Below are 24,441 nucleotides of genomic sequence, written 5' to 3' on the forward strand. Positions count from 1 at the left end.
CTGCCATTGGCTGAGGACTGTGCGTCAAAAAAAAAAAAAAAAAAAAAAAGTAGCTGGAGACATTTGTTTCCCAGAAAAAAAAAAAAAAAAAAAAAAAGAAAGAAAGAAAAAAAAAAATCCTCCCCACCAGTGTGAGAGACGGAGACAGAGACAGACCTCAGCTCGGTCCTGCGGCTCCTATTGGCTGGCAGTTTGTACAAAATCCAACTCAAACCACTTCACTCACAACACACCAACAAATCCGAAAGGCGTACATGCTGCCTCCTCCATCCCTCCGCCGCTGTAGCACCGCTTCAAAACCTGATGCAGGCGCTCAACGTTGAACTTTTATCCGCACTGTTGCTCTGCCTCTGAAGACGACCGCTCCTGCTCCCGCTTTTGGTTGGTTTTGTGTGTTTTATTCGCCAGGACGTCGTTGATCTGTAGCCCACTGACTTTTATTATTTCTCCTGGAGGAAACCAAGTAGACAAAGAACTTTACACTCGTCGATACCAGGGTAAGTTTTGCGTTCACTAGTATTATTATTATTATTATTATTATTATCATTATTATTAAGCATCGGAATAATCGATCGCGTTGAAGTGCGAGAAGTAAAGAAATTACACCTGGAATAAAGTCACATTTGAAACGCTCACAGTATCACACTGTTTGAAACGGTGAGGGAAACGTTTGGCTGTGTTACTGCTGCTGAAGTAAAAGCCTCAGAGACTCAGAGAAACACCAGGGAGAAGCTTGAGGCTGTTCGGTGACATCAAGCTGCAGATGGAGGGCAAACCGTCTTAAACTCAGCCTGTTGGACGGAGACAATAAGCGTGTGTCTCTTCACCAAACGCTCTCACACTGACGTGACTCTGAAAGAGGTAAATGATGTAAACGCACATAGAGAGTCCGGTAATTATAGAAACAAACTGATGGAAACTGGTTATGATGGTCTGGCAGGAACAAAGGCTAATTCAAAGCTATATTCAAGATTTCTTAATATTATTGTTAATTTTGCCTTTTAATTCCTGGGGGGGGGGGGGGGGGGGCAGTTTCACTCTGTCACTGACTGGAGCCAGAACCGCAACCGAGGACACCGAGTCCACGTCCAGTCAGTGAAGTTTCAGTCTGAAACCAAGCCTCATATGTTCACATAGGCTACTTCTCCTCGATATGAATTTACAGACGAAATAAGACCCAGTGTGACACAAAGGGAGAACTGTGGAGGCGTGAACCTGAAGGCAGCACTGGAATAAAAGACAGAACATTTAGGCCTGCCATGGAAAAATGTTTGGGGGCCTTTTCTCCCTGCTGGGTCTCCTCTGCTCTCCTCTCAGGGATGAATAATTCAGAGGACAATAAAAACAACACGTCATATTTAATATATATATTTACCCGTGTTATAGTCACAGATTGTGTTCAAGGTCTAAACTGGGGGTTTAGCTCGATTAAATTAACAGACAGGAATTTAATTTCTCATAATAAGTTTCAAATATTTTTTTTTCCTGCAAGATGCTGATAATCATTCACGTCAGACTAAAAGAATATATATATAATATGGCTGCAGTTCACTCAGTAGGAATGGTTAAATAGAGAGCCGGTTTGATTTGCAGCATCATTTTTGAGGAGCCTGAAGCACTTGGGACTGTGTCGATACCAAACTGCAGCTCCAGTTAGATGCCACTCGAATTATCTCGTTAATTCATCAACAGGAAAAAAAAAAAAAAAAAAAAACTATCATAATCAATTCTTGGACAGGGTAATTATTATTGAGCGGGTGTGTGCAACTGGTAGACGGGTGTGTTTTAAGTGTGACAGATTGGGATGAGGGGGTTAAAACCGTTGGATATTGAAAAAAAAAAATGCAACTAATCAAGACGCACAGTGGGAATAACGGGTGAGTGTCACTGAGGTCGAAGTGACAGCGATCACACATTTACCAATCAGCACATTTATTTCTGTTTGAAGATCTGAAAACAAACAAAACAAAAAAAAAAAAAAACAATCAGGTGTTCAATGGGGAAGCGTGAGTTGTTTTTTTATGGAATGAAGGTTTTTGTCTGCGTCAAATAATCTCGTGTTTTAAAATTTTTGTAATCATTTTTATTCTAAATTGCCCTGAAAATCCATGCCAGTCTCGTTTTAAAAAGTGTCAATACGGATATTTCTATTCAAGATTTCTTAAAGAAAGAAGCTTGATCATCTTAAATCAGAAATGAGCCTGACAGATCATTATTTATGTTGATTGCTTTATACAATAATTTTTCATTACATCCATTCAGCTGCTTCTTTCACAATCCAAACGATTTCCTGTTTATATTTATAGGCCAAACTTTACATCAAAGACCAAATGGATTCATTGGAACAGAAAGAGATAGAAATAGAAAGAAACAGAAAACAAAGTGAAAATGAAGTGAAATGGCTCCTGTTCACTTTGGTCAGGGAGGTTTAATGAATGTATTTTTTTTTTCATTTGTATTTTAAAGAGCCTTTGTTCAGCACATGGCAGTTAAAGGGTCTTATATTTTATATTTTTTTGCAAATAGGAACCAGTGACTTAAATTGAACTTTCAAGTGACTTGTTGCAAATTATAGAGGCCGTGCATCGCTTTCTGTCCGTGGGAGTGGGGGTGGGGGTGGGGGTGCTAGGGAGGAGGACAGCTGAAGATGTGGCTGGTGGTGTTTTTGAGGAGCGCCGTGTCTTTTGGAGAGGGCTCATTTAGGCGACAGCGCCGTGTAAACAGACCCACTGCTGTATCTCTTTAGAAAGGTGCATTTTGATCGATGTCTTCTTCTTCTTCTTCTTCATTTTTGGAACAGGTGTCCGGTCTAACAGGGACCACACGGCGAACAGAGGACACCCAGTGCATCTCGGGAGCTCCGTCAATTTTCAAAATTTTCTCCAACTTCAGCCCTCAAACGAATATTAGCATGATGTCGTATCTAAAGCAACCACCTTACACAGTCAATGGCCTCAGCTTAACTACTTCCGGAATGGACCTTTTGCATCCATCAGTGGGCTATCCAGGTGGGTTTAAACTTTGTGAAGAATAAATGAAGAGTAAATGACAGAAAGGCTTGAGGCTCAAAGCAAAATGGAGTGATTGTGTTAGCCCACAGTGTGTTACAGCACCCATGACGAGCTTTTTAAGTCTAATAATCACTTCTGGTTTTTGGGAGATACAGTAAAGACGAGACATGAATGCCAATATATTATTTGTTCAATCAGTCGAACACATTAGACGCTGACTCCTTTAACAAACCTCTTGCGCGAACGAACATAACTTGGAGTGAAGTAGTTATCCTCTTGTGTGATTTTAGTTTTGGATATTCTTCCGAATTAATTATTGGCAAACTGATTTGATTTTTCTTCAAATTGCATTACATTTTAGGCCCATTAGAGTATAAAGTACTTGAAGTGGCACAATTTGCCGAAGGCGTTTAAGTCCCAATGGACTCGTGCGTAATTACGCAAACAACAAACAAATAAATTGTGAGTTCCATATCTGCCTTTGGTGACTTTTAATCTTTGTACATGATTTTGCAATTTATTATGGATACATGAGTGACATATTTGATTTGATTTTCATTTTTCTTTTCCTTGCAGCAACGCCACGGAAGCAGAGGCGAGAAAGGACTACTTTTACGCGCGCACAGCTCGACGTTTTGGAGGCGTTGTTCGCCAAAACTCGGTATCCGGACATATTCATGCGCGAAGAGGTGGCGCTGAAAATCAATCTACCTGAGTCCCGTGTACAGGTGAGTTTACAAAATGATCTGCCATATTTGAAAACTACAGAATATCGTGGCATATTTTTGTAATGAATAAAAATGAACTGGGCTGTGACATTTATTTATTTATTTATTTGAGAACCATCACAGCAAAAGGGGAACTTTAGTTCATTTTTTAACCAATTATTTTAACTGAACAAAGAAGTGAAATTTAAAAAAAATATTGAAAATAAACATATAGCTCGAGCTCATTTGCAGGGAGATAAATATTAACAAATTAGCTCGAATTCAATTTCTCAAAAGTCAAGTTTATATCTGCAGAGCGGGAAACAATCATCTTCACCCGAGGCTGAAGTTGAGCATTTAGATCCTTAAATCAAGTAGAGAACTTCTGCCAGTGGGCGGAGATAATAGCGATAGATTATTGTTTGGAGAATTTGGGCAATGAAATGAGACGGATCAGTCCACTGGCACCAAAATACTAGAACCTCATGTGAGAAAAAAGTCTGAAAGATCTTTGTTTTGATTGAAAACAAATGCAGCCTTTTTTTCACCTGGTTTGATTAAACAACTAAAGGGGATAAACACTGACCTGATTGTGCTCTGTAATTGGCTGATTTTAAGCCATAATTAAGGGATTTCTTTCACTAAAATGCACCAATGTGTGCTTCTTCCAGGTGTGGTTTAAGAACCGGCGGGCAAAGTGTCGCCAGCAGCAGCAGCAGCAGCAGAACGGGGGCCAGAACAAGGTGCGACCTGCCAAAAAGAAAAGTTCCCCCACCAGAGAAGTGAGCTCAGAGAGCGGGGCCAGCGGACAGTTCACGCCCCCCACCAGCACCACCACAGTCCCCGCCATCTCAACCACCACCGCCCCAGTGTCCATTTGGAGCCCGGCGTCAATCTCTCCGCTGTCAGACCCCCTGTCTACCTCCTCCTCCTGCATGCAAAGGTCTTACCCCATGACCTACACCCAGGCCTCGGGCTACAGCCAGGGCTACGCCGGCTCGACGTCCTACTTCGGGGGCATGGACTGCGGTTCTTACCTCACTCCCATGCACCACCAGCTGTCAGGCCCGGGCTCGACACTGAGTCCGATGAGCACGAACGCGGTCACAAGCCATCTGAACCAGTCCCCGGCGTCCCTCTCCACCCAGGGCTACGGGACGTCCGGCCTGGGCTTCAACTCCACAGCAGACTGCTTGGATTATAAGGACCAAGCGGCGTCCTGGAAGCTGAACTTTAATGCCGATTGCTTGGATTATAAGGATCAAACTTCCTCGTGGAAATTCCAGGTCCTGTGAACAGAGCAATCAGCCTGTCAACAAAAAAAGAAAAAAAAAAAGTGCACAAACAGTGACGATCACATCAGACACAGTGCTGCCATCCCTCAATAAAACACATCAGACTGGTTAAAATGTGAGCCGGGCTCGGCGAGGCAGGGCTCCCAGGGGCCTCGAGTTTTTTTTTTTGTTTGTTTGTTTTGTTTTTTTTTGGCATGATGGTCTCTGGTCCTCCTAGAGGAGAGGTTTAATTTATTTTAGCACTGGCAAAGAGATTTCTTTTTTCCGTTCATTCACAGGTTGTAGCCCCTCATCCATGTCTGTCAGTGTGTGCCTCTATGCGTAAAAAAAACACCTGTTGAGGACAACACAGTGAACTCTGAGAGAAAAGAACACCACAGCCACGGAACTAATGTTGATCCAAGAACTACACTCAAGTTCATTCTTCTGGTGAAGTGCTCGGGATGGACAGACCTCCTTTAAGCTTCTTACACAACTTTGCCGACCTGCTGGCAGAGAGACATGAGGATGGTGTGTGGACATGGATGCACTACTTTATTTAAGAAAAAAAAGTGTTTATAAGGAATCAATATGTAGTTTCTAAGAGACAATCAGTGTGTGTCTTATATAAATGGTACATATGTGTTTTTTTTTATCTGTGCTAGCCTTCGAAACTGTGATCTGTTGTATTGTATGCAATTTGTGAGCCCCCCTCGCATCAGACTCTCTGCTGTGATTTTAATAGATTTCTAACTTTTTTGAACAACGGAGGATGCTAACGGTTAAATCACCGGGATCACAAAGAGAGACGAGACTTTCCAAGCACACGGTGGTAGTAATAATAATCAAGGGTTAGCCATACTGGAAAAGACTCTCGGCTGCTGAGAGCTCCACACTTGCTCCCTTCCATTGATCTCAACACACGGTGATTGTGGATCCTTTATTGGCTCCAAAGATGGTGTGACCTCACCGCTGAAAAGACATGAATAAAGGTCCTGTGAGCTTACTCTTTCATCGAGGAACGATCTGTGTGTGTGTGTGTGTGTGTTGGAGAGAGAAAATGGAGAATGAACAAAGTAGCAGTCAGGCAACGTGTGTAGAAGTAACTCTGGGTATTTCTTCTTTTATTTTTATTTTTTAACTTGATTTGTGTTGGTTGCAGGAATATTTCCATTTATTTATCTTAGAAATTAAGATAGAAATTCAACTTTGGAACGAAATCATAAGGTGACATTTTCCAAACAAATAGCCCATAACATAATAAGATGACTCAATGTTTTTGAGGATATTTTAGATTTAAAAATAAATGTCAACATATAGCTGGGAGGGGAATTCAGAAATACACACAGATGTAATGCGAATATATGAGCGCAGCTGTTTAACATGCGTGTTACTTGGGCCAATCCCGTCTCAGTGAGTAGAGACCACAAATGCTTCCTCCAGCATCAACAAATGTATAAGATTATCAACTATTTTAACGAGGATTCAAATCACGCCTGCTCTTATCTATGGTCTTGTAATTTCAGTTTTAGAGTCATGATGCATGAACTAAAACGGCTTTAAAATAAGAGGCTGGTGTCTTTTAACGAAAAATAAAATGACAGTTATGCTTTATGGAAATAGGGACGGGGTCATAGTTTTTCCACTGGCTCTGCTCAGGTGGTAGAATGAACGTGTTGGGGTTTTTTTTTTTTCTTGGTTTCCGGTGGTTCAGTTCAGACAGTCTCAACAAAGAGAGTGTGCGGTTTGAGAAAGCAGTGTTTAATCCCGGCCTCCAAGAGATGTTAATCCCAATATTTTACCGGCGGGGGTTTCTCTGGGGCGCAGGGCAGCAGTGGTCCCATTCACAGCCCACCGCCTGGGCTGACATGCCTGATCCCCAGACGTGCGCTCTAATATGAAGCCTAATAATTCATCCAACAAGGAAAAAAACAAAAACAACAAAAAAACAAAACACGGTAAACATGCAGCAACATTTTATTAATCTGCGAGGAAGCTGCTGTGATGCAGGACTATAGAAACTTTAGCGAAGCTTTAAATTAAAAGCTTTAAAACCACTGCAGCATTTTCTCTGCTGATCAGAGTTTGGCAGTGTGGCCACGATTCTGGGTTATGATTTAGTAATAATATAGTAAAAAGGGCATCAGAGGGTAAAGAGGTAAAAAAACAAACAAAAAAAAAAAAACAGTAACTGCTTACGTTTGTACGCTGTATTTCTGAAGCTGAACTCCATAATATCGATGTAAGTTTATTATTACCATTATTATTACTATCGAGTTTTTGGATGACGTTACGGTATCTAAAATAACCATCGAGCATCCTGCTGAAGTGATGTCTTTCTTGTAAGGGTAATGAGGTTGTACTTCATCTTCCTGCGCAGGAGATATCACAGCTCCCAGAAAAACACGCGAGGAGTCAGAAGGTGAAAGCTGCTTTTAAAACGGCCTTTGTTTTTATTTACCTTCTGTTGCTCCAGCTCTCAAGTCCGGCGTCACCGTCAACTTGGCGACATGAGACAGAAAAAAAAAAAAAAAAAAAAAAAAAAAGTCAGAGCGGCTATGGGATCTGTAATGAGTCGACATGGCTCTGCAGTGGGCTAATTGTTAGAAGTCCAACATTCAATTAGCATCCTTGACATTGCCAATAATCTCTCTTTCATTGGAGTCTCCGCTAAAGGAGCAGACTAATTAAAAGCGTTGCTTGAAATAATCGAAGCGTTAAAGAGAAGAGCGACTTTGATTCCACTCCTGCCTGGACAGAAAAATAGGTGTGTGTGTGTGTGTGTGTGTGTGTGTGTGTGTTTAAGGGGTCTGACTGTAATTTTTTTTTTTTTTTTTTTTTTTGAAAGACTTAATGACACAACAGCCCGTATCCATAACTTATTCAAGGGTGAAGTATGACTGGCTGTTCAGATCCATATATATTCTTTTAATTTATCACTTATAATTTTACAACATTCAAGAATCCGTTATAACATCGTGCAATGCGACGCCAAGTTTAGAAAAAACATACATATACATCGCTATGGAGATAGACAATGAGACAATTGAACTTGAAAACAATGGGCTGTGCAGAGGCCTGAATATTCATGAGGTGCGTCTCTTCTCGGTGTCAACAACTCCTCCATCCAGAATGCTGAAGTAAAGGAGGGAGAGGAGGGGGGAAAAAAAGTGTCTGGAACCGCAGGGTCACTTTGAAATGTCAGCTGCAGAAAAACTCCCAGTTACAAACCACCGAGAGCATTCAGCAAGAGGAGGAAGTTTGAAGACGAGAAGAGAAGAGTGGGGGCGGGAATCATCTTGAGTTTATCTGAATAAATTGGGCTGATTGAACCAATAACAGCAGCCCTTCTTGAAATGTTCAAACAGCAGCTGGTGTTATAGTGAGAACATACTTCTCAACTTAATTGTGAGTATGCTGTAATAACTCCATGGCTACATGATATAAACTTGCCCCTTTGAATTTCTAGCCCAAACATTACACTTACATGCTCCTGATCAGTTCTCATCGATACAGCCAGTATCAGCTGAAGCACAATGGCCTCGTCCCGCTTGTTATTGTAACCTTGGAGCCTAGTGTCTTCAAAGTGCACAAGTCATGAGGAGGATTAGACATCCGGCCTCCACAATACTTCATGCATACAATGAGTTTTAATCAAGACCAAAGCAGTGCTGAGGAGCATATGGGACCAACAGACGCTGCATTAATCCCTCTCGGTTTTTGTCTAACAGCGGGCTGCCCTGCGCCCCTCGTCCCCCGCTCCGGTCGCCGTCCGGTCGGTCACAAACACGAGTTCATCCTCTGCGAGCGTCGGGCCTGCGCAAAGTTGGTGGTTAAGGCCGCAACGTCTGCAAGAGGAGAGGGTGATTATTCACCGAGCCTGCGGTCTGACCAGCAGTTGTGGGAATCATAAGTGAGTAGGTCGAGCAAGTCGTCTTATTTACAAAATAACTCAAAAACAAAAAACAAACAAAAAAAAAAAAAAAAAAAAAAATCAAATCTAACTACAACCTAGTTTTCCTGTTGAACTCACCGGAACTTTAAACTGACATATAAGCCTTAGAAATGTGTCATGAAAAGGCAAAGAAAACTAGTTTATCATTCAAAAAAATAAATAAAAAATAGACAGACAGAGCCAGATTATAAGAATTTCCCAGGAATGTGGAGCAGTTTGTTAAAATTGCAAAAATTAATTTGGATAGGAATTACCATAGCTAATTGCTTTTAGATCTTACAACTTGTTTAATGGTCTGCATGGTAGGCTGCTTTATACAGCATGCATGTGTATTTATTGCTAAATATTGTAATGAAAATAAAAAATAAAGGCTATAACATAATGATGTGGGAAAATGTGCCAACAACTAAAAAAAAACAAAAATAAATAATATTTTTTAAGCTAATCCAGCAGTATCCCCTTGAAAGTGCTTATCCAGGCTTAGTCGACATTTTCTGAAATTATTTAAGTTTGTGACATCATCAATGAATTTGATAATCTTGTCAAAGATTAAATTAAAAGGGTTTTGTATCGCCTACATAATAACAGATTTAGATGTTTTAAAAAATGAAGTCTAAAGAGATTTGAAGTAAGCGCAGTAAAAAGCATGTTATTTTAATTTCTCAGACTGCTCACACAAATCCATGGATTTACAGAGATCCAAAACTGATAATGATACTAGCAGCTTGACTAGCTGGAGGTCTGATGCAGCAAAGGGCCACACATTCTTTCGATGTAAGCAAGAATCAGAGAACTAACAAGTTAACCTTAGAACAAAACTCAAAATATTTCACTGTTTCCTTCATAACCTGCAGCGATTTATTACTTCTGTCCCATGACTGAACTATTTCCTGTAGGAAAACACGTCCACATGAAGGGACGTGTTCACACTGTGGCAACTGTACAGACTTTATTTTTTCAGCAGGGTCTTTTGCCTACATAAGTGCTCTTTAAAAAAAAAAAAACTCTCACCAAATATGCCTAAACATTTGGCTTATGATGTTCATAAGCCCCAAAGGACACAGAGGGCTTATCAGTTCATTAGCCACTTGATGGCCTATTTCAAGTTATAGTAGGTGGGAGGAGGGCGATGGATGAGGATACAACCATCCATTACTGAGGCATATTTTGTTAAGCTATTCAGAGGGGCAGGAAAAAAACCCTTCAAACCCATAAGAAGATTACCAGATCTCAGCATATGTTAAAAAACACATTATTACTATGCTTATGGGTCGAGTTAATACCTAGTTAGTTAAATCTCACTTAGTTAGGACTAAAGAGGGTGTTCACTTTAAAGCACATTTTTGTTGAAGAATTTATGTTTTATTGTAATGGCCTGGGCAATGCCATCACAAATACTATAAATCAACTTTTCTGCACATATTAGAACAAAATAACAGCTGTAGTTAATAAATGTATGTTTCATGATCATTAATACAAACCAAACTGTTCCTCAGGATAGTTAAAATATTAAAATGGTGACATTTAGTGGTAAAGTACTTCCAGATTGCAGGTCTTTCAAACTCCTTGCATTAAATATTCCCACCGGCCATTAATAAAAATCTCTTTATGAGACAAGTGGAAATATTTTCATAGAGGATTATGCATCATCCTGATGGTGACGTCCCACATGCAGCAGCATGGCAATGAAAAAAGGGCTGTAATATCTATGAATATGAATATGTATAGTCGCCCCTATAATAATGGTCAGTTATGATGCTGAAGTCCAACAATTAAAACAACTCAGTATTAAAATGGAGCCCAATTGAGCTTAGTTTTCATTATAGGTTTCTGTTCCACACATACAGCATGTAGAACTATTTGAGAGAAATACTCTGCCAAATGCAATCACTGATCAAAATCCCTAGACATAATAAATAAATATTATTCTTGCAAAGAAAATATGTAGCACTCATGTTGCTCAAAGAGCATTGTCCAACTTGAAAAATATAAGATTTCTTTTTTGTCAAGCTGCGGTTTCCAAGGTCAAGAATGAACCTTCAAGCTCAAAATATTACTGCATTGTTTAGTCCATAAAACATACATACATACAGAGCGAGAGGTCTGAGCCACAGAACTGATGAATATAACCCACTGTAGTACCCATTTGAAAACCCACTGAGTCTAAGCAAAGTGAGGATTTCAGGCATCAAACGTGAGTCAGAAACAATATGGTATATAATAAACTTCAGTAGTGGTATTTAACAACATTTACATAGTAAGCTTTTGATATTCTCCTCTGGCTTAATACTTACTTTCAACTGAAATTGGAAGAAATAGCAGGAACAACTGACATTTGACACTACATATAAGCCATGATCAAACTCCATAGTTAATGGCCTGAAACACACCTTTTGATCACAAATAGCTTACAAATTTAATGACTTCATGGTGAACGGAGCCAATTTCTCTCTATTTTCCCAGTGTTCTCACCACAGGCTGCACGGTATATCAAAAACAGCCACAGTACATCTCAAATGAGAAAAAGTAGTGCTACAGTTCCACATTAATCCCTGGCCCCATGAATTCGCAATGTCACTGAATGAACTCATAAAAGACAAGTCTTCTCTAAGAATAATTCACCATTACCAGTGACATAACACATCAGTAATGTCGGATTTTTCTTTAACGTTTGTTTAGACTATATTAGTACATTGGTTCCCCTGTTTCCACTAAGCTACAGCTGTAGTTACCTGTGAAAGACCCACTTCTCTCCTCCTCACCAGGCAGCTGAGCCCACGAGACTCCTCATTAAAACAATTAAAAGAGGTGCATGTGATGAGGCCTCACTGATAATTTACACCTTTCTAACAAACACTCTATCTTCTAATCTCCCACAAACACTGTTCTCTTGTGAGACAGTGGGCCTATAGAAACAACAAAAAATTAATTATCTGCATCCAACAGATTAGAGCTTGGAGACCCCCACCACCTCCCCCTCCCAGATGGACAGCAGTTAGTTAGACTGCAGTGCGGAGAGGGAGGAAAGGCAAATCAGCCCCAGAGGCAGAATCTCTTCTTTGCTTATTTCAATATTTCATTGAGTGTTATACATCAATGAACTGTTTCAGGGTGTCATCGCACAAAAGCTAAGCCTTTTGAATTCATGGCCCGCAAGTGTACGCCTTCATCCAACGTGCCTTGAATACATGAAAACAGGCGTCTCCATCACACAAGTTTAAAATATACATCAACTTCTGGAAACAGCACATCCACATCGATGAGCAGCACAGAAACTTTCATAGTGGTTAAATTAAAAAAATATATATATTAAAAAATGGTCAACAAATCACAGCCTTGAAATACAGCGGAGGCCAGTGAAATGATGAAGCTCTGACAGGAAGCAAAGTACTGATGGATGGACAGTAGACATACAGTGAGTAGTGTCCAACTCCACACTATACATTATACTGCTGTGTGCCATTCACTGCATCCCCTCATGTCTTTAATATTACAATTTGAGAATCCCGATTATTGATAACCGTCAGTTGTTTTTTTTTACAGAGTTGGCGAAGCTGCCATTACACCTGCTACACAGCATCTCAGTAGGCCACATCAGACTCAGTCATGTTTCTGCTCCACATTTCTATCCAGCCACAAATATTGACCTGTCCTGATGTTCATTTGTCATATCAGTAGATATGACAATAACAGCATGTGAAAAGGCATATTTACAGAACTGTTTTTGTCTCTTTAGAATATCTCAGGAAACAACTTTTTGCTTAAATTAAGACTTGACAGGCCTGACAGTGCCTGAGAACACGACTTGTTACAAGGCCATGAAGACAGCCTCACATTTTATAGCGCAGACAAGTTTCTGGTTTGAAAACAGAGCCACCTACACGAACACACAAACACAGCAACAGTTGCCTGTTGCATAGATGAGGCTCCAGGACCCGAGAACCACAATGGCCGTTAGGCAGAGACAAAAACTGCTTCTCCTGCTGATGGCCAAACATTTATTTTGGCTTAAGGGTTAACAATCTCCTCGAAGTGAAATCTTCCAGGGATAGTCAAATCTCTCTCTTTCTCCTTAGACAGCTAATTTGACAGTTTCAAAATCCCTCTATCCTCTATCATCTGATCAATTTTACCTCTCCTAATCCCCCTTTCCCCCCTCCACCTGTTAGTCTGGGTTTGCATGCGTGTCTCCCTCTCTCCTGAGAGCATATGGAGCAGTGGCTGACCCAGGGAGTCGTTGAGTGTGGGGACAGATGCAGCCTCTTCTCTCCCCTCCCCCTCCCCCTCCCCCTGCTTCTCCTCCCCCCCTGTCCGTCCACCCGCCACTACCAGCCCTTCCCTTCCCTCCTATCCACCTGTTTGGGTCACAGACCAGGGGGATGAGTGGCTGTGCGCGTGCCACACCAGCGGCTTGGCCACTGCTTTGTTATCCCACCCAAGACAAAAGGGTATTTAGGGAGGCCGGCTGCCTGCCCAAGGGGAACACAATGCCATGAGGCTGGCAGGCCTGTAGACTCGGGGCCGCTGATCACGTGCCCGCTTTATGTGAATGAGCGTCAGGGGGCATCTGGTGTGTGTGTGTGTGTGTGCGCGTGTGTCTAACCTGAGATATTATGCCAGACGAAGTGGCAGGAAACAAAGAAAATGATGTACATTTGTGTGTGTGTGTGTGTGTGTGTGTGTGTGTGTGTATGCATATGTGTGTGTGAGAGAGAGGCGGCAGGGGGTACTTAACAACAATTGCATCTATTATAATTAAATGAGGTCTACACTTGAATACATTGTGGTCTCACCAATAACAGGTCAACTTCTGCTGCTAATTGAAATTCATACTGGACTACTTACACACTTTCTTTTCATAATGTATGCATTTAACTGATTTTAACATGCAAGGAAAATGCTACTTTACAATAATCAGTATGCAAATGCAACATAGCGAACAACAGTGCCCTGTAATGCTCAAGCAAGCCCATAAAAAATAATCCATAAAAATCCCGTCAGAACTCCATAGAAAAAATACAGCATTCTACAAGCTTTCTTACAAAGCAGGTCAGAGGTGTCTGACTACATTTTGTCTCAGCACTTGCATTTTGCTCACACATATCGCTTCCCAGATCAATAAAATTGACCAGTTCAAGCAAGCAATGATTAGCTGCTCCCATCAGACTCCTAGTTCCACAGTGACTGCGGTGCTGTGTGATTTATGAACTCCAGTGGAGAGCAACGCATTGACACAGCAGGGGGGTTGGGGCCGGGTCAGAAAGGTTACCAAGGTCAGGTCAAGTCGAGCCTGTGCAGGCTGTGTGGATCTTGACCTCTGGGTCAGTGGGGAAAATGAAGTAACATAACACACGATTCAAACTGTGACAGACAACAAGGATGGTGGCTGGTGGTCCCTGATATCTTCACATCTTGTTTCTGGCTTTAAAGATGTCACACATTTAAGCTGAACTGACAACTTCTTCAACAATAAGTCAAGATCATGACACCTTTATTAATGTAACAAATATGAACAAAGACATATTCCTCTATATCAAAATGTGACCATCAAATACCTATAAAGAAGTAAGACAACTTTAATTCTCCTTGTAATGCTGCCACACAAGCCCTGAACTGTATATAACTGGCTACCAGCTCTTTCAGCTTGCCCTCCATAACTTCCTATAAGGACCAATGATGTGTTGATCCTGTGGAAGGAGCTTAAGTTAATTTTTACTGTATGTTCAGGGCATCATCACATGACCACAGATGCACCATCTTATTTTATCTTATTTAAAAAAAAACGTCTGAATGTTTCCTGTAATTACTTTTTGATTGCCTAGAGGTCCCAATTTTACGTTCCTAACATTAAGTTGTGTCTGTGTGTGCTGGTCTTGAATTCAGATAGGGTTCCAATGAAAAAAAAAATCTCTTTCCTATGCTAAAATTATATTGTAATGTTAAAGCTTTAAAGGCAACCTGCAATCCTATTTGGCTCCTTTGGATCTATATTAAATGTCTGGTGTCGCTTTGAAATATTTAATCTGAATCTGTTTATTATCAAACCAATTTAAATTTACTGACCTGTAACATCAGTGTACAAAACAAAGTTGAACTGGATTTTAAAGCATCTTTTGTAAGTGTTCTAAAAGTTAAATAATAATGTGTTGTTCCTGTTATTTTGTCCACTCCTTGTATGACTACATCTAAAAAAAAAAATCATTTATTCATGTGTATGGTTTGTTTAGTCTAGACAATGTTACATCATTCTGGCAGGGGTGTTTGTATGTTATTGTGTCTATTGTGGCTTACTACAGCGTGTCATGCTCTCTCGACAGGCACGGTTACACATGGCTTGTGGCGCCCTGACCTACAACTCCCCCTCTTGTTTGTCAGCGGTTGTTTGGCCTACTTTCATAAAGACAAACACAGCCATTTGTTTTGTTTTGCATTTCCATGAAAATTGAATAAACAAATGGCAGTGAGGGGGGGACAGTTGGAGCAGGTTTTTTTTTTTTTTTTTTTTATAAATGGGGCAGGGTATGGCCAAGAAGACATCAAAGCACATAACAAATAGTAATTCTAGAAAAGTTATAACAACACAAACAATAGCAAAGCCAACCTTAGCCAACAATAGGCAGCACTATGCCACCTAAAAATAAACTGTAACTAAAAGTTTGTCACCATAGATTCAAATAATGATTCAACTAATTAAATACAAAAATCTCTCTAGACACTTCTTGTTGAAAATGTTCCACAAGAAAAAAAAAAAGCTTTTGAACATTATTTTTCAGCTCAGTAGGTCTTTCCTGACCTTCTGGACTCCAACTGAACTGAACTGAGTCACAAGACCAGCAGACCCTCAGCCTGAATCAGCCCCTCCCTCCCCTCCTCTCTCACTCCATGGACAGTAAGGATGCTACAGTTCGTTAATGAGTCTGCTCCATAGCTCTTTAAGAGTCCTTAATTAGTGGCACACTGACACTGGCAGGCCTCGGACTGGGAGGGGCATGCTGGGAAGAAGGGGTTGCATTCTGGGGGAGGGGTGTCCAGTCCACAAGCCCACTTTTTTAAAAAATGTATCTTTTCAAAAAAGTCAAAAAGGACATCTAAGGATATCTGCTCTGAATTATCACTCCACCAAAGTGATTCAGAGGAAGATCAATTGTTTTGACATGAGGAACTTGATCAAACAAAATTGATTAGTTCTTTGAAAGGGTGTGACATGGATCGCACTCTGGGGCTAGGCAATGTACTGTAGCAAACACGTGTGATTGAAAAGCTTTAAATGGGTGTCAAACAAGCAGGGACATAATGTTTGACTTAAATTATCAGGACTCCCACAGGAGGCTTCTGGGACCGCTCCCCAGAGCCGGGTGTGTGTGGAATACAAACAGGGGATTCACCAGTGACCAGTGGGTCAGTGCTGGAAGAGGGACGGGTGCTGGTTGCTCCTGTGGGACTTGGCCACATTCCTACAGCAGGTTTTTTAATTTGCTGGACATGACTGCCCCCCCACCCCCCACCCCACCCCACCCCACCCCCCACCCCACCCCCCCAGATACCACATCCAACATACAGCCACAGTGGCTTTGACTGTGTGTGTGTTTGCAGGGTAGGTTGGGGGGGGTGCTGTTGTAGGGTCCCAGATGGGTTAATAGGGAGTTTAGCATCAGGATTACAATGCAACAGTGTGGCTATGGATTGAGTAGTGATTACCCCTAAGATCACAGTGGTTACACCCTTCTACTGCTTACCAATGGTGGTTGTGTGTGTACAAATAAAGAATATAAATAAAGATATTTTAGGCCAAAATTATCCCAAAAGAAAATATTATATTGACAATTTGTCAAAAATAATTAAAATCTCCAACATGTCTTTGACCTAAAAGACAAAATACTACAAAATGCGCCTTCAAAACATTTCTTTGGGATACATATGTGAAAATGAGTCTATTTGAACATGCAAATGTAAGAAATTGGTTAATTTTAAACCAAAAGCTACTGATTTAACCAAATATAATGCAGAAGACAGTGTTTAATACCAAATGGTATCATATGGTTTTTGAAGACATGAAGAGTGCTGTTCTATGATCTCAATTTTAGCCATCATCAGGAGTCGCTGAATCTATGTAAGTGGTAAAAAAATAAAGATACACTCTCTCTCATGTTTATAGCTGGTTAGTGATTTGGTGATTTTTCAAAACTATGATACGTTGTTATAATAATCATGCTCTTTGTCCTGGGTGTTTTTTAGGTCAAAAGACTCTATGCTTTTTCAGCTCCTCTGGGCTCCATCCGTCTCCCTTATCCATCACCTCCCTCATAGGGGAACACTCCACCGGGGTGCTAGACTAATCTGTTTGTCAAACACGTGTCTTGTCTCTGCACCCTGCGTACTATCCACCCCCGCAACACACTCCAGGCCCCCTCCCGCACCCCTCCTTCCCTCCCTCCCCAGCTGCTGGCCATCACAGGTCCTGCTCCAGCACCACCAGCCAGCCCAGTGAGATTGAAATGTTAAGGGCAGGGACAACAGCTCCACTAATTAAATTCCCCAGGTTAATCCCTGCCGATCCCCTCATCGCACTCTCCAACCAGGTCCTGCAAGGAGATATGGGGCACAGACCGGGGGAACAACAAACAAACATTCAGCACTAACAATGGGCACAAACAAACAAACAAAAAAAAATCTAAAGAAAAAAGGAGGTTAGATGTGAAAATGAAAAGAGTGAAATGCTACACAGGCTGGGGGTGTTTTGAACAAGACACACAAACATCACCGTACAGACGTGCACATGAATGCTAAGAAACTCATGGTGCGTCATCTTCACCCAATCATTTTTAGAAAAAAAGTTATTGAAACTGTTGCAGCTGATCAAAGGATTTTCTGATACATTACATACTAAAGCTAACCAACAACTCCCATGTTGACAGCCTATCGTGTGCCCTCACATTCTCAGGACTGTGTGGTGACCAAGTGCTCAACAGCACCAGGCTCAGACCTGTCATCATCTCAGCATGTACAGTGACCTTATGTCTGACCCTATGCCACTGTACTACAGAGGACAGCTGCCATGCTGACCAATGACTAGCAAACTATGTGACCTTGGCAGCATCACAAGAGGCGATGCATTCCACCTCCTCACCGTACCACAGGAGCAGGGTGCAGAAAATACTTTAAAACTGGTCTGAGAAAAACATCTCAGTTTTTTTTAGGCTTTCATTCTAAAAGAAACCATCAATTGGTCATAAAATAATTATCCAAAACAAAAGAAATGACCCTGAGGAGGTAATGAAATCTTCATTTGTCAGATGTCAAACTTCCACACTACATCTGGGGAGCAAATTTGGTGAGAAAACCTTTATACCTTTGTATACGTCAACATGTTGCTATGTGTTAAATCACCAACATGTACTGTTACTATGCTGAAAAATAATGACAGACCACACCACGAGTTTTATGCATCTAATATTCACAGACGATGCTTGATAAAAAAAAAAAAACAGAACTAGAGGAAAAAACATATTATTGTCACAGCTGATCTTGGGTAGTGGATGGATGTGGTGGGTGCAGGAATGTAGGTTTAAAGGGAAAATGAGCAGGTGCTTTTGTGTATAGTGGGTGTGGTGTTGAGGAAGACGCGGGTGTATTACACAGTGTGGGCGTGCTGCGTCACACACACCACGCGCCTGCGTTGTGGCTTCGCTCAGAGGTGTAATGCCTGATTAGGGGATTACAGGAAAGTGCTTCTTTGCAGTTCTGTGAGAAACAATTATTAACATGTTGGTGTCTCTAATCCTGGATAAACACAGCTTTTCAAGAACAACAGCGAGTCTTTCTTCCCCCCTTTTTTTTAAAAATCCGTGTTTAAACCCCGTAGTCACTTGAACTCCAAAGCCTAACTAATACCAGCAGAGGAGACAGGCCAGTCGTGTGGAACACTGTCATTACAGAGGTTCTGCACTTGGTGGAAGACATTGCTGGCCAGCAGGCCTTCACATCAGAGGGGAAATCCAAATTTAGCTTGGGGAGAGAAAATCATTGTGTTGAGCACTGCTTGTTGAAAGGGCATTAGACTGAAACATGTTCACAGCCTGTAATCTTTTATTTGTTTGTACACTTGTCTCGTGTAATCTGCTTCTAGTAATACAGAGACGATTTCCTAAGTCATGCTTGGGAGCCAATGGATAATATATCCAGGTGGGGTAGTATCACAAAGACTTACAGCAGGTTGACACTGTGTACTACTGAACGGTAATTGTTTAAGGTGTGGGATTGAAGCATGGACATGTCAACTGGTCTCTTGCTTGATTGGTTTAAATGACTTTTTTATACACAAGAAGAAGCCAAGCTTCTGTGGACTACGAGCACTTCTGTTACAAAACTAATAATAAAAGTACCTGAAACAGTATCAAGCAACAGCAGGTTAACATAGTAAAATTCAGACCTTCTAATGACAATAAATCCTACTTTATGCCCCTGCATAGTAAAGGGTCCCCACACTGGACAAATTTCCTTCAGGAATCAGTGAATGAATGTATAAATAAACAAAGAAAGAAATGCAACGCTAGTGATTCGTGAGCTACATTTGAGAGCATTTAGTGCCAGTTTTGTGCGATGAAAGTCAAGCAGGAAGCAATCAGCACACTGCTGATGCCCGAACCACCACTCCGCCCGCACACACACATACCTGCCCACACCTACACACACACTTTATCATTTCAGTGTTGCCTGTGGCTCTGAAATACAGCACATCAAAACAACCTGCAAGTTTCATTTCTGATACCCTTGAACCTGCTGACTGGCCATATTGTCCACTAGCTGGAACTTTGAAGAGTACCTCATCTCAGTCGTCTTTCCTGCTGCCGCTCTGTGTGGTCCTGAGAAGAGATGACACGTTCACTGACATGTCTGCTCTGAACGAATGTGTCTCATTTAACCATGTTAACCAAATCATATCAATATCAACATAGGAAATAATCAATGGGTGGGTGGGTATGGTAATCTTTAAATGAAAAATTTAAGGGTTTTTTTTGTTTTCAAATACCGGATACAACTCATGCAGAATATATCATGATCATGTCAATGCTGTTTTACTGACTTCTTAGTGAGTCGACACCTACCGATGAGTATCACCCTTGTTCCAGTCCAATTGTCTCCACAGAAGAAGGGGGCAGGGTGAGTGCTGTCCTAAAGGTGCTGGTGCGAGATGTTGAGGATGTGTTGTGCCCATCTGGCAGGGCAGGGTTTAGCCCTAATCCCAGAGCCCCTCGGCAGGGGAGCCCCAGACTGTTGATCACTGCCCCCCCGCTGGTTCCTCCAAACTCCTGACCTCCTCAGCACACATACATTAACCCCCCTGCCACAAGAAAACACAAACATCTGTACATACACTGGAGAGTGCTATGAAAATTTAGGGAATGGGACTTTTCTATATTTATATTTATATTCTATAAACCTTTTTAGGTGTATGTCAATACTGGCTGAAGAATTTTTTATGTGCTGTGGAAACATACAGGCAAAGGTAGCTCCAGCGCACAAATACAGACACTACGAAAGACAAGAAGGAAGTATGACCCCGAACAACAGGAAAACACAGAAACATATCCACACGCATGCAGAGGGCGCAGAGACTTGTTTTTGTGAAGCAATATGGAATAACGCATTTATCACACATACAAGTAGGGACCGAGTAAATATACACACACATAATTACAAAAACATAGACAGATAGGCAAACACACAAAGACACCCAGAAGCAGTCACCCAGCCATACACACCACACACCTAACCACCGATAATCCCCCAGACACAGGAACACACACACTCATACACAAACACACACACACACACACACACACACACACACACACTCACAGAGCATCATTATGTTTATCACTGTGAACCAGCCCACCGACACCCATCACTCTAATTCCATTTGTCTGTTTAGATTCGTTTTGCTTTAATCCTCCCTTGTTTGTGCACATCTGCAAGCACTGCAATAGTACAGACACAGCAAGATGAGAGGGAGAGAGACAGACAGACGGAGACAGAAAGACAGAGAGAGGGGAAGAGAGAGCGAGGGAGAGAGGGAGCAAGAGAGAGAGAGAGGGGGAGCTCACAGGGTGCACTCTCCCTCCTGACATCCTGGTCCCTGTAGCTCCAGCAGAAGGGGCAGACAAGCGTATCTCCTTGCCCAGGGAGAAGCTCCCTGTCCCAGCCACGGAGCCGCCGCCAGGCCCGCAGGCCCCTGTAATCACTGCAAACAGTCAAACATCCAGTCACACAGGCTCTTACACCAACACAACATTACAGGGTTTTTACACAGTATTACACCACATCTTATTATCCCATTCAAGTCCCTCTATTAGCTCAATTGGATGGTGGGATTTTCATTTGTAAATTGGGGGATTTTAGATTAGCTTGTCTGTCAGCGATGAAATGCCCCCTGAGACTGTGAATTATGTGACCAATCACATATGAATCAATGCTTACACATGCTGTACTGCATGAATGGATGGTGTCAGAAAGAAGAAATGAAACAACTTTAACCTAGATTATGTACTGTATATATGCTGGATCACAGATTTTATCAATGTAGGCACTGCAGCTGTATGGCTGCATAGTCAGATTAGAGCCACTATAATCTTTAACTGTTCTGAGGACGCTAAATAAAGGCATGTGATTCAGCCTTAATGAGTCAACAAAACGTGAATGAGACTATTTCCTTGTAGCTGACAATGAGCAGTGTTAGCTTTTATACAGAATATAATATTCAGGTCTAATAGAGAATTATTAAAGAGATAAATATTAGCTTCTATACACACCTAGCAGCAACATTATGCAGAACTGACGCCGGTTGGTTGAAAGGAGGCGAATGAATTACCCCTCTTCCTCCCCAGGCCTTCCATTCAGACACGGAGTGAGAGAGAGAGGGAGGAGAGAGAGGAAAAAAGGCACCCCGAGCTAGTCAAGAGACCCGGCAAATTATGAAAATGCCTCTCTGTGTCCTAAATGGAGGCCGAGCTCTTTAATGTGGCACAAAATTAGAACCTGGGGGAGGAAGTGTGGCCTGCTTGATTGGCGAAACCCCTCCTGGCCCACTACCCTCCTTCTCCAGCCCCCCCTCTCAAAGCATACAGAGATATTATCCTGTGCCTGGTGGCGCTTTCTTGTATTGGGGAAACTGAAGGACCCCAGAGAGAGCCCAGGGGCGTCCATAAAGGTGCCTAATTTGTCAGTTTACTCCTCAATTATTTAAATAGATCTAAGAAGGGAGCGGAGAATAGGGCTTTTTCTGCCTCTTCGCAGTCAAAGCAGAGAGAGACCTTTCTCCACGGTAGCCATTTTCAATTACGCTCTGCACTGCTGTCTTTGATATACAGAAGTGCCATAGTGGAGAGGGGCTGTATCAAATAAACAAATGTGTGTACACAAGATAACAACGGGAACTTGGGGATAATATTCAGTTTGCTCTGAAGAACTCAAAGTTATTTCACATTTACAAATTTACAGATTAAAACAAACTTTACAAATATGTACGGAGACATGCGGTGATGCATTTTCATGCACATTAACTAACATTTAACACACACATACACATGAATTTACACATCTGTCAGTGAGGATTAAGGTGAGGTCTGGTGAGGTGATACAGAGCTAGGACTTATTGTCACTCATCCCTCTGCTCTTCCATCCATCCATCCGCACTATCAGGTTGCAACCCCATCCCCCACTTTCCTATCAGCACCCCACACCCAGAAGGAGTACCAGCTTCCACTGGCTGGCAATGCCAGCTCTCAACCAGACAGACCACTGGAGGTATGTGGGGCCTGGGGACAGAGATTACTAAGCGGTTGAAGATTGATCCTGGAAATGGAGATGTTGCATTCCCCAACCCTCTGACCTCTAATCCCTCACATATCTGCCTCTATTGTTTGGTTTGTTTTAGAGGGGTGAGGTTGTGCAGGCTAAGGAGGATGAGGATGCTGTGACTGTGGAGGGGGTCCACAGAGGGTCCTAAGGTGACCTTATCTCTCACAGGCATCTGGCGGAAGCAGGTAAAGAGCCCTCTCTATGTCTCAATGCTTTGCTGCAGACCCCAGTGGAGATGAGTGCTCATCTGTGCAACAACAATCACTTTCAATAAGCTCTATATCAGCAGTGATGCCAGCACGGGGTCCAGTGGCAGTACGACAATCTGGGTGTGCCTACCAAAGACGTGAGCACCAAAACAATGGAGTCGTCTGTTAAATACAGGAAAGACACTTGCAAACAGCAAAAACACTCTGTCCATTTAGACACAATAGACACAAAGCATCCCAAATACAAACATGAACACAATGAAGACCACTATAAGCACCTGTACAAATAAACTCAGTCAAACTGCAAACATACTGTACCTGCACTGGAGACAAACAAACAGTGGCTACCACACACTGAGAAACACACATCATGAGTGATGGCAAACAAAAACTTGAGACAAGTCTGTCATGTCATCATGTCAACACAGACTGAGCTAATGGGCCTAATTCTACCCAATACACATTGATGTGTTTAGAATAAGTATCTAATTTGGCCAAAATAACAAAAGTTATTAGTTAAAGGTTGCACTTTTACCGGCAAGAGTTGCCATTTCAGACAAACCTGCAACTTTCTGCGCTAGAATAACAACAATCCCAAGCTAAAAATATGTGTGGAGTTTGGCAGAGGGCACTGGCAACCTTCACAAAGATGGGTGGCACCTCGTAAACATCCTTGAAACAGGTTTCTCATGCTTAGGAAAGGGATCTGCAGGCAAAGTTTTTCAGAGTGTAAGATTCTGCAAAATCTGTGGCCAGCTCAGTATATCATGCCTCTCACACCCTCTATTCTCTTCCCAAACACTAACCAACACACCCCAGCCCTCCGCCTCCCTCCACTCCAAGCTTCCATCCAGCCAGAGAGAGGAGAGGAGATAGGCCCAGTTGCTAAAGCTGTCTTTTCAGCCCCTGCTCCCGCTCGGTCTATCTGAGATACACAGCAAGCGGAGGTGTCGCTTTTCCGCTGGCATTTCGGACAGTATCTACTTATAGACGGGAGAAAAAGAGAAAAGAAAAACAGAAGGGGTATTATCAGGGAGGGATGAGAGCAGCAAAGGCATTTTGTCTTTTTATTCCCCTCCTAAGCCCTGGGCTTTGCTCCCAATCCGATTGGTCGATACGGCCAGGGATGTAAATGAAATGCAAAGAGGAATAAGGCTGGCTTCCCATCTCCAGTGTGTGCCCCCCTAAGTCCCCCACCCCTCTTTCTCTGTCTCACTCTGTCTTGCTCTCTGGGCTGTTTATGGTGTTGTGTTTCTGTCTCCCCATTCACAGACTTGCTGCTCTCCCTGTTTCCATCTCGCCCTCCTCACTCTGCATCGTCCTCCTACCCCCCACCCCCCACCCACCCCCACCCCACTCCTCTCTCACTGCATCCATCCCCTCTCCCTGGCTGGGCTCACAGCTCTTATCTCCTCAGACGCCCCACAT

At 42.1% G+C, this 24,441-nt stretch overlaps 1 protein-coding gene and 1 long non-coding RNA gene across 3 annotated transcripts; one reads left to right on the plus strand and one right to left on the minus strand.

The window, feature by feature from the left end:
* Window positions 1-130: 130 nt before the first annotated feature.
* Window positions 131-5,998, plus strand: otx2b (orthodenticle homeobox 2b). The gene is made up of 4 exons (XM_071498285.1): window positions 131-497; window positions 2,801-3,008; window positions 3,588-3,739; window positions 4,390-5,998. The coding sequence occupies exons 2-4, from the start codon at window positions 2,912-2,914 to the stop codon at window positions 5,011-5,013; spliced, it is 873 nt and encodes a 290-aa protein (XP_071354386.1). The 5' UTR covers window positions 131-497; window positions 2,801-2,911; the 3' UTR covers window positions 5,014-5,998.
* Window positions 5,999-18,881: 12,883 nt separating this feature from the next.
* Window positions 18,882-24,299, minus strand: LOC139632975 (uncharacterized). 2 transcript variants are annotated; one of them, XR_011693660.1, is made up of 4 exons: window positions 21,757-24,299; window positions 21,052-21,188; window positions 20,053-20,288; window positions 18,882-19,809 (listed from the first exon to the last, which is right to left on the minus strand). It is a non-coding gene; the product is annotated as an uncharacterized lncRNA (long non-coding RNA). The 2 variants fall into 2 exon arrangements; XR_011693659.1 differs by having other exon boundaries at window positions 21,052-24,299.
* Between the last annotated feature and the right edge of the window lie 142 nt (window positions 24,300-24,441).

Source organism: Trachinotus anak, unplaced genomic scaffold (assembly GCF_046630095.1).
Source record: "Trachinotus anak isolate AG129_WGS33_773 ecotype Australia unplaced genomic scaffold, CSIRO_AGI_Tana_v1 ptg000015l, whole genome shotgun sequence".
NCBI lineage: Eukaryota > Metazoa > Chordata > Actinopteri > Carangiformes > Carangidae > Trachinotus > Trachinotus anak.